General features: G+C 35.9%; 1 protein-coding gene across 1 annotated transcript in view; it reads left to right on the forward strand.

Moving 5' to 3' along the window:
* ADAMTS20 (ADAM metallopeptidase with thrombospondin type 1 motif 20) overlaps positions 1–18,190 on the forward strand; it is a 218,167-nt gene that overhangs the window by 85,914 nt on the left and 114,063 nt on the right. Inside the window, exons 12-16 of the mRNA XM_004384567.1 lie at positions 10,107–10,252; positions 11,550–11,731; positions 11,828–11,964; positions 14,094–14,211; positions 16,921–17,016. Coding sequence (XP_004384624.1) covers positions 10,107–10,252; positions 11,550–11,731; positions 11,828–11,964; positions 14,094–14,211; positions 16,921–17,016 — 679 coding nt within the window. The remainder of the gene's footprint in view (positions 1–10,106; positions 10,253–11,549; positions 11,732–11,827; positions 11,965–14,093; positions 14,212–16,920; positions 17,017–18,190) is intronic.

Genomic DNA, 18,190 nt, shown 5'->3' on the forward strand with positions numbered 1-18,190 from the left:
GATATCACAACAGACCCAACTGAAATTAAAAGAATCATAACAGAATACTATGAAAAATTGTAGTCCAACAAATTTGAAAACCTAGAGGAAATGGATAAATTTCTGGAAACTCACTACCTACCTAAACTAACACAAAAAGAGGTAGAACAACTAAAAAACCTGTAATAAAAGAAGAGATTGAAAATGGAATTGAAAAACTCCCAACCAAGAAAAGCCCTGGCCCTGAGGGCTTCACTGGAGAATTCTACCAAACTTTCAGAGAAGAGATAACACCACTACTACTAAAGGTACTTTAGAGCACTAGAAAAGGATGGAATAGTCCCAAACTCATTCTATAAAGGCACCATAACCCTGTTACCAAAACCAGGTAAAGACACCATAAAAAAAGAAAATTACAGGCCAATATCCCTCATGAACAAGGATGCAAAAATCCTGAACAAAATTCTAGCGAATAGAATTCAACAACATATCTAAAAAATTATTCACAATGACCAAGTGGGATTAATACCAGGTATGCAGGGATGGTTAAACATTAGAAAAACAAACAATGTAATCCATCACATAAATAAAACAAAAGACAAGAACCAAATGATCTTATCAACTGATGCAGAAAAAAAGGTCGAATGCCCATTCATGATAAAAACTCTTAACAAAATAGGAATAGAAGGGAAATTCCTCAACAAAATGAAGGGCATTTCTACAAAGCTAATAGCCAACATTCTCCTAAATGTAGACAGTCTGAAAGCATTCCCCTTGAGAATGGGAACCAGACAAGGATGCCGTTTATCACCACTCTTATTCAACATTGTGCTGGAGATCCTAGCCAGAGCAATTAGGCTAGAAAAGAAATAAAGGACATCCACCTAATATATGGCATAAACACAATATGAACCATAAGTAACAATGCACAAGCACCAGAAGAGAGACTAGATAAATGGGAGCTCCTAAGAATCAAACACTTATGCTCATCAAAAGCCTTCACCAAAAGAGTAAAAAGGCAACCTACAGACTGGGAAAAAATTTTTGGCTACAATGAATCCAATCAGTGTCTAATCTCTAAAACTGACAAGATACTGCAAAACTGCAACAACAAAAAAATAAATAACCCAATTAAAAAATGGGCAAAGGATATGAACAGGCACTTCGTCAAAGAAGATATTCAGACGGTTAACAGAAACAGGAAGAAATGCTCATGATCATTAGCCATTAGAGAAATGCAGATCAAAACTACAATCAGATATCATCTCACCCCAACAAGGTTAGCACTAATCCAAAAAACAAAAAAATAATAAATGCTGGAGAGGTTATAGGGTGACTGGACCACTTATACACTGTTGGTGGGAATGTATAATGGTACAACCACTCTGGAAATCGGTTTGGCGCTTCCTTAAAAAGCTAGAAATAGAAGTATCATACGATCCAGCTATCCCACTCCTTGGAATATATCCTAGAGAAATAAGAGCCGTCACACAAATAGATATATTCACCCATGTTCATTGCAGCACTGGTCACAAGAGCAAAAGGATGGCAACAACCTAGGTGCCCATCAGCAGACGAATGGATAAACGAATTATGGTATATCCACACAATACAATGCTACACAATGATAGAGAACAATGATGAAGCCGTGAAACATCTTATAATATGGAGGAAGCTGGAGGTCATTATGCTGAGTGAATTTAGTCAGTCACAGAAAGACAAATATTGCATAAGACCACTATTATAAGAACTCAAGAAAAGGTTTCAGCACAGAAGAAAACATTCTTTGATGGTTACGAGGGTGGGGAGGAGGGTGAGGTTTATTTACTAACTAAATAGTAGATAAGAATTATCTTAGGTGAAGGGAAGGACAGCACATACTACAGGGGAAGTCAGCACAACTGGACTAAACCAAAGCTAAGAAGTTTCCTGAATCCAGTCAAATACTTTGAGGGACAGAGTAGCAGGGGTAGGGGTCTGGGGACCATGCTTTCAGGGGACATCTAGGTCAATTGGCATAACAAAGCTTATTAAGAAAATGTTCTGCATCCTACTTTGGTGAGTGGCATCTGGGGTCTTAAAAGCTTGCAAGCGGCCATCTAAGATGCATCACTTGGTCCCAACTACCTGCCATAAAGGAGAATGAAGAACACCAAAGACACAAGGAAAGTATTAGCCCAAGAGACAGAAAGGGCCACATAAACCAGAGACTTCATTAGCCTGAGACCAGAAGAACTAGATGGTGCCTGGCTACCACCAATGCCCGCCCTGACAGGGAACACAACAGAGAGTCCTGGATGGAGCAGGAGAAAGGTGGGGTGCAGAACTCAAATTCTTGTAAGAAGACCAGACTTAATCATCTGACTGAGACTGGCAGAACCCCAGAAAGCATGGCCCCTGGATTTTCTGTCAGCCCAGAACTAAAAAAATTTCTGAGGCCAGCTCTTCAGACAGATATTGGACTGGACTGTGGGACACAAAGTGATACTCGTGAGGAGTGTGCCTCTTAGCTCAAGTAGATACAAGAGACTAAATGGCAGCTTCTGTCCAGAGGTGAGATGAGAAGGCAGAGAGGGTTAGGAGCTGGTTGAATGGACATGGGGAATCAGGTAAAAAGGAGTAGAGTGCTGTCACAGTGTGGGGAGAGCAATTAGAGTCACATAACAATGTATGTATAAATTTTTGTATGGGAAAAAGTAAAAAAATAAAATAAAAAAAAAGGGCATCTAAATTGGTAAGGAAGAAGGAAAAGTATCTCTATTTGCAGATAATATGATCTTATACACAAAAACCCCTAAGAATCCACAAGAAAACTACTAGAACTAATAGAAGATTTCAGCAAAGTATCAGGATACAAGATAAACATACAAAAATCAGTTGGATTTCTCCACACCCACAAAGAGAACTTTGAAGAGGAAATAACTAAATCAACACCATTTACAGTAGCCCCCAAGAAGACAAAATACTTAGGGATGAATCTAACCAGAGACGTTAAAGACCTATACAAAGCAAACTACAAGACACTACTGCAGGAAACCAAAAGAGATCTACATAAGTGGAAAAACATACCTTGCTCATGGATAGGAAGCCTCAACATTGTGAAAATGTCAATTCTACCCAAAGCGATTTACAGATACAATGCAATCCCAATCCAAATTCCAATGGCATGTTTTAAAGAGATGGAGAAACAAATCACCAACTTCATACGGAAAGGGGAAAGGCCCCAGATAGGTAAAGCCTTACTCAAGAAAAAGAACAAAGTGGGAGGCCTCATACTACCTGATTTTAAAAGCTATTGTACCACCACGGTAGTGAAAACAGCCTAGTACTGGTACAACAGATATATAGACCAGTGGAACAGAATTGAGAATTCAGACATAAATTCATCCACTTATGAGCAGCTGATATTTGATAAAGGCCCAAAGTCCATTCAGTGGGTAAAAGACAGTCTCTTTAACAAATGGTGCTGGAATAACTGGATATCCATCTGCAAAAAACTGACACGAGACCCATACTTCAAAGCATGCACAAAAACTAACTCAAAATGGATCAAAGACCTAAATATAACATCAAAAATAATAAAGATCGTGGAAGAAAAATAGGGACAACGCTAGGAGCCCTAAGACATGGCATAAACAGAGTACAAAACATTACTAACAATACACAAACATCAAAAGAGAAACTAGATACCTGGAGCTCCTAAAAATCAAATACTTATGCTCATCAAAAGACTTCACCAAAAGAGTAAAAAGACAACCTACAAACTGGGAAAAAAATTTTGATGATAACATATCTGATCAGAGTCTAATCTCTAAAATCTATAAGATTCTGCAAAACCTGAACAACAAAAAGACAAATAACCCAGTTAAAAAATGGGCAAAGGATATGAGCAGACACTTTACCAAAGAAGACGTGCAAGCTGCTAACAGATACATGAGGAAATGCTCACTATCACTAGCCATTAGAAAAATACAAATCAAAAGTACAATGAGATACCATCTCACTCCAAGAAGGCTAGCATTAATCCAAAACAACACAAAATAATAAATGTTGGAGAGGTTGTAGAGAGACTGGAACACTTATACACTGCTGGTGGGAATGTAAAATCGATTTGGTGCTTCCTTAAAAAGCTAGAAATAGAAACCATATGATCCAGCAATCCCACTCCTTGGAATATATCCTAGAGAAATAAGAGCTGTCACACGTATAGGTTTATGCAGACTCACGTTCATTGCAGCACTGTTCACGATAGCAAAAAGATGGAAACAACCTAGGTGCCCAGCAGCGGGCGAACAGTTGAACACATTATGGTGTATTTAAACAATGGAATACTATGCAATGATAAAGAACAATGATGATTCCATGAAACATCTCATAAGATGGATGAATCTGGAAGGCATTATGCTGAGTGAAGTTAGCTGCAAAAGGACAAATATTGTATGAGCCCACTATTATAGGAACTCCAGAAGAGGTTTAAACACAGAAGAAAATATTCTTTGATGGTTATGAGGGTGGGGAGGGAAGGAGAGGGGAATTCACTAACTAGATAGTAGATAAGAATTATCTTAGGTGAAGGGAAGGACAACACACAGTACAGGGGAAGTCAGCACAGCTGGACTAAACTAAAAGCTAAGAAGTTTCCCGAATACAACCGAACACTTTGAGGGACAGAGTAGCAGGGGCAGGTGTCTGGGGACCATGCTTTCCTGGGACATCTAGGTTAATTGGCATAATAAAGTTTATCTAGAAAATGTTCTACATCCCACTTTGGTCAGTGGCATCTAGGGTCTTAAAAGCTAGCAAGGACCATCTAAGATGCATCAATTGGTCCTAACCCACCTGTAGCAAAGGAGAATGAAGAACACCAAAGACACAAGAAAAATATTAGCCCAAGAGACAGAAAGGGCCACATAAACCAGAGACTTCATCAGCCTGAGACCAGAAGAACTAGATGGTGCTCTGCTCCACCAGTGACTGCCCTGACAGGGAACACCACAGAGACTCCCTGATGGAGCAGGAGAAAAGTGGAGTGCACAACTCAAATTCTAGTAAAAAGACCAGACTTAATGGTCTGAGTGAGACTGCAGGAACCCTGAAAGACATGGCCCCTGGACTCTCTGTTAACACAGAAGTAAAACCATTCCTGAAGCCAACTCTTCAGACAAACATTAGACTGGAGTATAAGACATAAAGTAATACTTGTGAAGAGTGTGCTTCTTAGTTCAAGTAGATACATGAGACTAAATGGGCACCTCCTATCTGGAGGCGAGATCAGAAGGCAAAAAGGGACAGGAGTTGGTTGAATGGACACAGGAAATCTGGGCTGGAAAGGAAGAGTGTGCTGTCACATTATAGAGAGAGCAACTAAGGTCACATAAAAATGTGTTTATAAATTTTTGTATGAAAAACTAACTTGAGCTATAGCCTTTCACTTAAAGCACAATTTTAAAAAAAGCAAATGAAAAAGAGAGTGCCAAACAATTTTTCAAAGTATTATTACCATTGTAAATTCATTTCAGCAGTATATGAAAATTCCATTTGCTCTGCATTCTTTGTCAACCTTTGATGTTGTTAGTGTTAAAAAAAAGAAAAAAAAGAAAAAAGAAATTAACCATTCTGTTGGGTGTAAAGAATGGGAATTCCAGAACACTTAACTGTGCTCATGAGGAACTTGTACATGGATCAAGAGGCAGTTGTTCAGACAGAACAAGGGGATACTGCATGGTTTAAAGTCAGGAAAGGTGTGCATCAGGGTTGCATCCTTTCACCATACCTATTCAATCTGTATGCTGAGCAAATAATCCGAGAAGCTGGACTATATGAAGAAGAAAGGGGCATCAGGATTGTAGGAAGACTCATTAACAACCTGCGATATGCAGATGACACAACCTTGCTTGCTGAAAGTGAAGAGGACTTGAAGCACTTACTGGTGAAGATCAAAGACCACAGCCTTCAGTATGGATTACACCTCAACATAAAGAAAGCAAAAATCCTCACAACTGGACCAATAAGCCACATCATGATAAACGGAGAAAAGATTGAAGTTGTCAAGGATTTTATTTTACTTGGATCCACAAGTAAACAACATCCATGGAAGCAGCAGTCAGAAAATCAAAAGATGCATTGTATTGGGCAAATCTGCTGCAAAAGACGTTTTTAAAGTGTTCAAAAGCAGAGATATCACCTTGAAGACTAAGGTTTGCCTCATCCAAGCCATGGTATTTTCAATCGCATCATGTACATGTGAAAGCTGGACAACGAATAAGGAAGACCAAAGAAGAGTTGCTGCCTTTGAATTGTGGTGTTGGCGAAGAGTATTGAGTATACCATGGACTGCCAAAAGAACGAACAAATCTGTCTTGGAAAAAGTACAAGAACGCTCCTCAGAAGGAAGGATGGCAAGATTACGTCTTACATACTTTGGACGTGTTGTCAGGAGAGATCAGTCCCTGGAGAAGGACATCATGCTTGGTAAAGTACAGGGTCAGCGAAAAAGAGGAAGACCCTCAATGAGATGGATTGACACAGTGGCTGCAGCAATGGGCTCAAGAATAATAATGATTGTGAGCATGGCGCAAGACTGGGCAGCGTTTTGTTCTGTGGTGCTTAGGGTCGTTATGAGTCGGAACAGACTTGACGACACCTAACAACAACAACAACAACATTGGGTGTAAAATGGAATAAAGTTATGGTTTTAATTTACATTTCCTTGATTATTATCAATCTTATGAGCATCTTTTCATATGCTAACTAGCCACTGGAATATTTTCCCAGTGAGATGATATGATGGGAATGAATTTGTTGAGAGTTAAAGTAAGTTAAATGATGCAGAAAGCATCAAAGAAGATGGAATAGTCAGAGTCCCTGTACCAAAAAGAATTGGTTGATGTTCAACCATTTTAGAAGGTAGCATATGATGAAGAACGTCTGGCACTGAAGGAGGAAGTCCAAGCCACACTGAAGGCAATGGTGAAAAACAAGGCTCTAGGAATTGATAGAATACCAACTGAGGTGCTTCAACAAACAAATACAAACCTGGAAGTCCTTACTCATTTATGTCAAGAGATTTGGAATACAGCTATCTGGCCAACCTACTGGAAGAGATCCAGATTCGTGCCCATTCCAAAGAAAGGCAATCAAAGAGAAATCGGAAATTATCAAACAATATCATTAATATCACATGCTAGCAAAATTTTGCTGAAGATAATTCAAAAATGGCTGTAGCCATACATCAATAGGGAACTGCCAAAGTTCAAATTGGATTTAGAAGAGGTCGTGGAAAGAGGGATATCATTGCTGATGTCAGATAGATCCTGGCTGAAAGCAGAGAATATCAGAAAGATGTTTACCTGTGTTTAATTGACTCTGCAAAGGCATTTGACTATGTGGATCATAAAAATTATGGATAACATTTTGAAGATTGGGAATTCCAGAACAGTTAATTGTGTGTACATAGATTAAGAGATAGTTATTCGAACAGAATGAGGGGGTACTGCGTGGTTTAAAATTGGAAAAGATGTGAAGCAGGGTTGTATTCTTTCATGTTGCTTATTCATTCTATATGTTGAACAAATAATCTGAGAAGCTGGGCTATATAAGGAAGAATATGGCATCAGAATTGGAGGAAGACTCATTAACAATCTGAGATATGCAGATGACGCAACAACCTTGCTTGCCAAAAATGAAGACAACTTGAAGCACTTACTGATGAAGATCAAAGACTTCAGCCTTCAGTATGAATTACAACTGAACATAAAGAAAATGAAAATCCTTAAAACTGGACCAATAGACATCATGATAAATGGTGAAGAAATTGAAGTTGAAATTATCCAAGGATTTCATTCTTCTTGGATCAGTAATCAGTGCCTATGGAAGCAGCAATCAAGAAATCAAATAGCGTATTGCATTGAGCAAATCTGCTGCAAGACTCCTTTAAAATGTTAAAAAACAAAGATGTCACTTTGATGCCTAACATGTGCCTGACTCAAGTCATGGTCTTTTCATTTGCCTCCTATGCATGTGAAAACTGAACAGTGAAAAAGGAAGACTAAAGAAGAGTTGACGCATTCAAATTGTTGTGTTGAGAAAGAATATTGAATATACTGTGAACTGCCAGAAGAATGAAGAAATCTGTCTTGGAGGAAGTATAGCCAGAATGCTCCTTAGAAGTGAGGATGGTGAGACTTTGTCTGGCTTACTTTGGGCATGTGATTAGGAGAGAAAATCACTGGAGAAAGACACCATACTTGATAAAGTAGAGGGTCAGCGAAAAAGAGGGAGACCCTCAATGAGATGGACTGACACAGTGGCTGCAACAAGGGCTCAAACTATAGCAACGATTATGAGGATGGCCCAAGACTGGGCAGTGTTTCGTTCTATTATACATAAGGTCACTATGAGTCAGAGCCAATTAGGCAGTACCTAACAACAACTACTTAGAAGGGGGAGACTTCAGTAAGAACAGATTTTGAGAGGGAGGGACAGAAATTTGATTTTGGGCAGGTTAAGTTTGAAAGTCTATTACACATCAAGTGGAGGTGAGTAAGCAGCTGTATATTTGAGGTGAGTTCAGGAGAGAGAGAAATTTGCTAGCCATTGAGAGATGGATATGATGAGATACATGAGACTACTAAGGAAGAGAGTGTTGATAGAGAAGAATAAAAGCCCAAGATCTGACCTGAAGACATTCTAACATTAAGAGGTCATAAAGAAGAAAAAGAAAAAGGAATCTAAGAAAGAACAGTCATTAAGGATAAAAGAAAACCAAGAATGTGTAGAGTTCTGAAGCCAACGTCAGCCAATGTATCAAAGAGGAAGAATGACCAACTGTGTCACATGCTGCTGATAAGGCAAGGAAGACAGGGACTGAGGACTGGCCATTGATTATAGCATTGTGAGACCATTGGTGACCGCCACAAGAGCAGATTCAGGGAGGGCTGGGGAGCATAAAAGCCTGATGGGGTGGGGTTAGGAGAGAATAGGTAGAGAGAGTTAGGCCATGAGCATAGACAACCCTTTCTAGGTTAAACAGAGCAATAGTAGCTAGTGACGGAGTGAGGACTAAAAATGGTTTTTATAGATGGGAGAAATAACAGTATGTTTGTATATTAATGGGAATGACCTCGTGAAATACTTCTCAGACTATCTGTAATGAAGGACCTGTTTTCTCTATTTTTATTTCCAATAATTTACAAACTGATTCTTTTGTACAAAATAATAAAAATGATTTACTAGGAAAATGAAATACAAAAAAAGACTTTCAAAATATAGCCATGTTTTTATTTATTATGCTTAATAGACATAAAATTACTCTGTCACATTACTATAAAAGTTTCTAAATGCTTATTCTCAATTTCTGTACTTACCTCCTCACAGACTGGTAACAACTAATTCAGACAGGTATCAGTGCATTGACCACAGTTTGAGTAGCAGTCATGCGGTGGAGAATTAAATGATAATATAGGAGAGAGGGGACAATTGATGGACAGTAGTGAGAAAGGATGGGATCAATATACCGGTGGAGGGATTTAGTGTGGACAAGATCATGGATTTTTCATAATAGGCTGAGTTCATTGGTGGAGACGATGTTAGGTGGGTAGAAGAAGTGGTGGGAGTTTGTATCTTTCTATAAGATTCCATTTTCTTGATGAAGTAAGAAACAAGGTCATAATTTGAGATTTGGGATGAGATGGACTAGAAAATTATCTAAAAGAGTGGGAGAGTAAATGGATATGTTTGAGTAAAATTAGAAGCATGGATATATACAATATTAGCTTAATATTTCTTTGCTTCTTTGTTAAAAATACTATTTTTCATTTTAGTGCCTAGATTTTCTCCATATGCAGAGGCCTTCCCTCTGCAAAGAGACTCGAAATCCCAAAGAAAAGGGAAACATCGTATTCTTTTTGCATTCCACAAATCTTCTTACAGTTACTCTGTAGATACTCAGGAAATATTCATAAAGTGGTGTCAAATGTAATCATATTTCTGAATGAACATTTTTGCTTTGAATTGTATGCATTTTGTTCCTATATTGATCTTTATGTTGCTACTATAATTAATGTGATGTTCTAATTACGTATACATTAATCATTTCTTCTAATCTTTCTGTGTTTATTATTTCATAGCATTGCCACCATGGACTATGTGTAAACAAAGATATGGAAGCACGTCCTGTAGATGGTGAATGGGGACCATGGGGACCTTATAGTTCTTGTTCAAGAACATGTGGAGGTGGAATCAAAAGCACAACCAGGCTCTGTAATCGCCCCGAGTATGTCTTTTTTATGTCACTGTAAATTAAGATTATCTCAAGGCACCAGAAAGTAAGCATCAGTTTCATTTACTTCTAAAACTGGAGGTCAGTCTGTAAGTTTTTGAGATTCAGAAAACTTCTGAAATACTGTAAGCCATATTACTTTATGTCTTGGTAGAGTCAGATCTTTAAAAAAGTAAATATTTTAGATTAAAATAATTTCTAGAATCTCAGTTGAGACATACACCTTTTTCTTCATATCCTTTTTGTTTTCTGATTTAGTTTAAATTTGAGAAACACTAATCAATATGAATGACAGTAATATTTTCACATTTACTGTGTTTCTATTGAAAGATCTTTTCACCTATGTTTTGGCTCTCCTGGACAAAATACTTATAGACAGTATTCCCTTTAATTTGGTTATAATGCTTTTAGCAATTTCTTACTGTTTTGGATAATTTCACGTCATATTTTCTTTCTCTGCTTTTCATGTTATAGATGCATCATTCTCTTTAGCTGAATAAGTACCAAAGCATATCTCCCCCTCTTCAAACTGTTTGAAAGAATTTAAAAAATTAAATTATTTTTAAATAAAGTTTTTAAAATAGTGTTTCTGTTATATAAATGATATGTAAGTTGGTAAGCAATATGACACTTTAAGTACTTAAAATCTTATTTACAAACATTTTTAATGCAGAAATGTGGCATACCTGAATAAACTCAAATTTTGATAAAGTTTTTGTTTTACTGCATAAGTTGAAACAGAGATAGAGACAGATTGATATCATGAAACTATAAACTGAGTGATAAGTAGGATATACATGATATAGATGCATATATATATCTATACATATACATATATATATCTATATATCTTTTTATTTAACATGATTCTGTCTTCTTTTATTATCTTCTCTTCCTACACATCTTACGTGTCTTTTTTTGGTCAGAGAAATAAAGTATTTTTAAGTCACTTTTTTTTTTTTTTCCAGAAAATGAACAAACCCTTTTTTGAAGTTTTAAAATGAATCCCCATTTTTATTTTGTTACTTGTTAGTTAACCTACTCAAGACTAAGACATAATTTCTGCCCTCCAGGATGTGTTGTCCACCCTAAGGTAGATATTTTTAGTTTATTAGACATAGAATTGTTTACAAATTTTGTTACATGCTTCTGTTAAAAACAAACAACAAAAAAAAACGTCAGTAGGACTTCACTGGTTTTCCAGATCTGTAAAAGAGTGGAACAGTTTTAGAAGTAAATGGCAGAAATAATATTGTACTGATGTGCTTTAAAATGTAATGAATTTGACTAGGCCAAGAAACGGAGGAAAATACTGTGTGGGCCGCAGGATGAAATTTCGATCATGTAATACTGATTCCTGTCCAAAAGGCAAGCAAGACTTTCGAGGGAAGCAGTGCTCTGATTTTGATGGTAAACATTTCAACATCAATGGTCTTACTCCCAATGTGAGGTGGCTTCCAAAGTATAGTGGGAGTAAGTAATTATAATATTTCTTCAATGTAAAATTTTTTTGAGATATAGGAGCCCTTAATTCTATTATAGTAAACCAAAAATTGATTTATTTTACAGTTGCCATAAAAGATCGCTGTAAACTCTATTGTCGGGTTGCCGGAACCACTAATTTCTACCAGTTGAAGGATAGGGTTGCTGATGGTACTCCTTGTGGAACTGAAACTAATGACATCTGTGTTCAAGGCCTATGTCGGGTAAGTAAACTATAGTTTCTATTGTATTTACAGTGACTTAAGAATATTTTCTTCTTTCTCTGACCAAATATTACTTCAGTTCTTGTGAATTCTCATAGAGCAACCTTTGGTGATATCATGCTTCCCTAGAAGCATGGCTAGGAGACCATGTCATCAAAAGTTACTTACAAAGCATTAATATCAGTTGATGATTTTTTTTGTTGTTGTTATGATACTCAGAATCAAGAGAGGTCAGCTTCCTAAAAGGATAGAAAATAATAGGAAACACAGGTTGTAAGTTTTTTTTTGTTTTTTTTTTCCGCTACTTCAAATGTGACCTTGTGTGGTAACTTTTTCCTGTTTTAAAAGCATTTTTATCCTTCCTCCCTCCATCCTTTCCTCCATCCCTCATCTCTCTCTTCCTTCTTATATACGTTCAGCATTTATTGAGTACCTACTAGATGCTACATACTGTCTAGTCACCAAGGATAAAAGCATGGAAGAGAGCCCTTACTTCCAAGATGCTTACAGAATTATGGGGGAGATAGGCATATAAACAATTAGAATTCAGTGCTCTGGGGTTATCTGCAAGGTGGCATGGGGGTTTTGAGGAAGGAGTGTCATATTTTATGGAGAGATGGTAAAGGATTCAGAGAATGCTTCATGGAGGTTGTGAGACTTGAGCTAAGTATTGAGAATAAGTAGTTTTAGAAAGGTGAAGAAATAAGGGAGAAAGGTTGTAGATAAGGACTAGCTAATGGTTGTTGTATGCTAAGAAACATGCATTTTTTGCTAAAGTTCTTGGAGATCCATAAAAGGATTTGAAATTGAGCAATAGATATGATTTGATTTGCACATTGTAGCTTTCAGAATGTACTAGGTTAGGAGATTGGAGGTAGGTGAGTCGTTTAGAAGGATTCTAGGTGAGAACTGTTGAGACCCTGAATTAAAGCACAAACATTGGAGCTGGCAATCTTAAAAATGGGTGGTGAGTTTGAGAACTAGGATAGTGAATGCAGTCTAAAAAATAGAAGTGTAGTCTTATGAGCTCATTTCTTTGGTTAAGGTGGAACTCCATAAGACCAATTTCCTAATCAAATATCTACCAGTTACCTAGGTGAGAAAAGCCCTGTACTCAAAAAGCTATTGAGAAGTTCAAGAAGAATTAAAATAACTTGCACATTTGAAATTAGCTTAAATACTAGAGAAATGTTACTTAATATCCTATAAAACTTATGTGTTATCTAAATTAGCAGTAGATAGTCACATGGAAATGAAAAAAATCTGATAAAGATTATCTGAACATATAGATGCATAATGCTTCCAGAAAATATCTGATTGAAAATGAACTTTTCATTTTGTACACAAGACAAATATTTCACAGTATTTACCTTGTGTATAAAAGATTTTACGAGACTTATGCAATTTCCTTACTGTTCTGATCATATTAAATTTAGAGAAATATTCTAAAGAACTGAAAGCGTTATTGCATCCTATGCAGAAGATGTCTTCTGCATTGAACCACTGGAACAAATCGTTTTCTTTCACCTTTATTCATTTGTTCATTCTTTCTTTTAACAAGCACTGTTTATTATGCTGGATCTTAATTTTGGAGCAATAAATTGTTTCTTTCAAATATACTGAGTTTATTCTTAGGGTTTTGAAGTCATGAGTTAATAAATGAATCATGTGACATCTTTTTGGGGTTAATTATTCTAATTTGTTACTTAGGTAATCGTACTGTTTGTCCCTTTGAATTATGCTTCTTTAAAGAGTGATTTTCAAATGATGGTGGGTATAGGAATCACTGTCAGTGTTTATTATAATGCAGAGTACTAGGTTTCACCTCCAAGGAATTTAATGCAGAAAATCTAGGACTCTACCTTTTAAAATGCTACTCCATGTGATTCTGATGCAGGAGGTATGTGGATAACCCTTTGCAAAACACCGCTTTTTAGATCATGTGGACAGATGTGTGAAAATATTGATATATAATGAGATCAGTAGACACTATTCTTTAAAAATCCTGTGGAATTGAATCTTCTGTTAATTGAAAGAGTATTTGTGAAAATAACCTTGTAAATTTTAAAGCACTGTTGTTACAACTGGTCAATTTTATGATATTGGTTGTAATTACTGTGTTTTTAAAGCAAGCTGGCTGCGATCATGTGTTAAACTCTAAGGCCAAGAGAGACAAATGTGGAGTGTGTGGTGGAGATAACTCTTCTTGCAGGATGATGGCTGGTGTCTTCAATAGTGCTCATTATGGTAAGCTGTGAAGGCCCTTCTAGTTTTGCCTTGTATTTGATGTAATAATAAAGTATATAATGAAGGTATAATAGTAACGATTTGTTACTGTTTTATCTACCCTATACTCTTAGTTCAAAATGATTGTTAAAGGAAGTTTTCCTTGTGCAACATGATTAATATAATTGGTGTCACTAAATTGTACACATGAATATTTTATGAGACCAAATTCAGCAAATGTTGTATTATATATATATTCATAACAATTAAAATAACTTTTTTAAAAAAGAAAGTTTTCTAAATATAAAAAAATTAAATCTTAGATATATCATTGAATTATTGATTCACATGCCCAAGGTAGATCAGATTCCTAAAAAATTATTAGGTGCTTAGAGTGAATCAAGTGCCATTTGACAATGATGTATGAATAGTTCCCATAATTAATGAAGTGCTTTTACTGATGTTCCTATAATCTGAAATCTATGTATTTATGAATTTTCAAGGAAACTTGCTTTCAATTTTTTTTTATCATTTAAACTGTACTTTATGTGTGACCTGACCTATCTTTGTGTTTCTTATTATTAATGACATATTAAAAATGTTAGTTGAAGGTGAAGGATGAAACCATTAACATAAATGTTGATTGGGAATTATCATTACATTTAATTTTCTAGGTAGTATCTGGATCACAAGGAGCCCTGGTGACACAGTGGTTAAACTCTTGGCTGCTAACCGAAAGGTTGGCAGTTTGAACCCACCAGTGGCTCAGCAGGAAAAATATGTGGCAGTCTGCTTCCATAAAGATTACAGCCTTAGAAACCCTATGGGGAAGTTCTGCTCTGTTCTCTAGGGTCACTGTTAGTTGAGATCGACTCGATGGCAATGGGTTATCTGCATTCACACTTACAATGGATATTTGACCATAGTTCCCCCCAACAAAAAAAAAAATTGCTCTTGGAATATAACAGGTCAGATATTTGCCATTCTAAAATTTCCTGGGTAAACTTCTTCTTCTTTTTTTTTTATCTTCATGGTAATTAAAGCAGAACTTTTTTTGCAAAGCTAAAATGTATTTTTTTACAGTCTTACTCAGCTTTTAATTGTGTTCACATGTTCAAACAGTTGTTCAAGCTAGCATTAATTGCTTCACTTAAAACAGTATAATTTAAACACAAAATTTGTATTTTTTTCTATATCAAGAATATAGTATACTTCATACCATGATGATGCTTATGATTGTTAGTTACTAGATCATTTGACCTATTATTTTGCTAATGGTTATGATTCATTGTTTTATGAGAGCCACACACATTCAATCCTCTTAAGACCGATGGCACACATTTATCAAAGTTTGGTCTGTATTCATTGAAAAAATTTTTTCTATATACCTAATTATCATCGAATATTTAACCTTGCCAAAATTGCATTATGATTTATCAGTCTGCAAATGGAAAAAAGTGTTAAATTCATTTGCAAGGTCTGAATAACATTTGTCACACTTCTGCCCTCTGGTGGTAGTCTTTATCTTGTCACCTTTGCAATGCTTTAGGCTTGCTTTCTTGGAAAGATATAGCAAGGGTATAAATAGTGGAAGCAGGGGGAATATTTTATAGTGAAAAAATTGGGGGTTAAAATTATTATTATATATTGATAACCTAAAACCAATATTATGCATAAGGAATAATCATACCATTTATCACCTTATATTTAAGTTACGCTACCTTGAAGTGACATAAATAAGGCTATTGTAAAAACATGCAAGATAATCTCTTATCAGGGCTGCAGATTTAAACTTTTTTAAAAATTCCTCTTCTTAAGGTCATTACATATTTATCAAAATTAGTGTACAAGAAAAATCACAACATGTTTTATTCATGTACTAAATAGAAGGGGAAATCCTAATAAATAAGGAAATGAGAAACTTAGAATAATATTGCTATAGCATAATTAATTATTGACTGAAACCTGAAACTATTTGAACAACTATATGAGTGTTTTTCATGTTGGGAAAATATCCTTTCTTACTTAATATAGATTGAGTATAGTGTTTTCTCACTTACAGCAATGCCAGTGTTCTCAAATTTGGTCTCATAAAGTATAAATACTATTTTCGTTCATCTCAAGTAAACTACTTTTCTCCTGATGAGTTTATTAGTAGGCTCTTCAAAATAATGTAAACTTCTAGGGGCAACTATAGGGATTCCTGCTTATACTACAAACTAAAAGCTTAAGAGAAAGTGTTTCTCATTAACTTTCAGTCTTTTGCTGTTTATTGAGTCTCTGGGTGCACATTCAGAGCATGACCAATTATTTTGTTTTATACTGAATTTGTGAATAGTTCATAATCCTGTATTTTTTCCCATTGGAAATCATGAAATGTAAAAAATATTAGTCAAATTTAAAATTAATATGTATACTAAGTATCTCAGGAGCTGAAATAATAGCTTCATTTCCATTCTATGCTGAGAATTTTACAAATAAGAAAAATTAGGAAAGGTTGTACTTAAGAATTACAGTCTCAATATGTTTTTAAACAACAACAACTTTTTCTCAGTCCTTAGTAATTTGTATAACTGCATTGACTCAAAAAGAATGAGCACAATAATTTTTTAAAATATAAAATGAAAGTAAGTCTGACCATGCTATTCAAATTTTTCAGTCATTCAGCAATGATAGTCTCTTAGCCATCTGCTTTTTATGAAATTTAACATGTAAAAAATTATATTGCAGGTTATAATGTTGTAGTAAAGATTCCCACTGGAGCAACAAACATTGACATTCTTCAGCACAGCTATTCTGGAAATCCAGAAGATGACAATTACCTTGGTAAACATTTCTACTAAACAGCAGCCAGTATGTGGTTCATGCGCAATTTCATGTAGGTCTTGCAGTTGGTGTAAATTCTTAGATATCAAGAAGACCCCCTTGAGCAAATATGCAATTTTAGTTCATACTGAGCTCAGGCTGTCTGACTCTCTATACATGTGTTTTTCTTGAGCTGTACAAAATTTATCCCATTAAAACAACAACTGAGCTACATTTGTTTTCAGTTTTTCCCAGAAGAATGTTTTAGATAACCAAAGATTCTGTTCAGTTAAAGTTGCATGTATATTTAGAACAAAATCCTCTTGTATCTTTTTTTTTACATTTGACCAATTCTTTTTGGTACAGTGACTCCGTATTCCTTCCACCTTCTTTTTTTTCTTTTTAATTTTTTTTATCGTACTTTAGATGAAGGTTTACAGAACAAATAGTTTCTCATTAAACAGTACACCATTTGTTTTATGACATTGGTTAACAACCCCACAACATGTCAGCACTCTCCCTTCTCGACCTTGGAGGACCCTTTTTTTTTTTTTTTTTTGGTGAAAATATACATAGCCAAAGTTAACACCATTTCAAAAGTTTTTACATGTACAATTCATGACATTGATAACATTCTTCCAGTTGTGCTGCTATTATTACTATCCTTTTCCAAATTATTCTATCACCATTATCTTCAACTCACTGCCCCCTAGGCTTCCCATCAAACCTTTTGAGTTGCTGTTGTCAATTTGATCTCACATAGATAATTCTTCCTTTTTTTGTACTGTAGATGAAGGTTTACAGAACAAACGGTTTCTCATTAAACAGTTAGTACACATATTGCCCTATGACAATGATTAACAACCCCATGACATGTCAACACTGTCCCTTCTCAACGTTGGATTCCCTATCATCAGCTTTCCTGTCCACTCCTGCCTTCTAGTCCTTGTCCGTGACGGCTGTGCCTCATTAGTCCCGTTTTGTTTTATGGGGCTGTCCAATCCCTGGCTAAACAGTGAACCTCGGGGGCGACTTCACCACGGAGCTAAAAGAGTGTCCAGGGGCCATGCTCTCAGGGTTTCTCCAGTCTCTGTCAGGCCAGTAAATCTGGTCTTTTTTTGTGAGTTAGAATTTTGTTCTACATCCTTCTCCAGCTCTGTCCAGAACCCTCTGTTGTGATCCCGGTCAGAGCAGT

This window comes from Trichechus manatus, unplaced genomic scaffold, assembly GCF_000243295.1.
Source record: "Trichechus manatus latirostris isolate Lorelei unplaced genomic scaffold, TriManLat1.0 scaffold00123, whole genome shotgun sequence".
In the NCBI taxonomy this organism is placed as follows: Eukaryota; Metazoa; Chordata; class Mammalia; order Sirenia; family Trichechidae; genus Trichechus; species Trichechus manatus.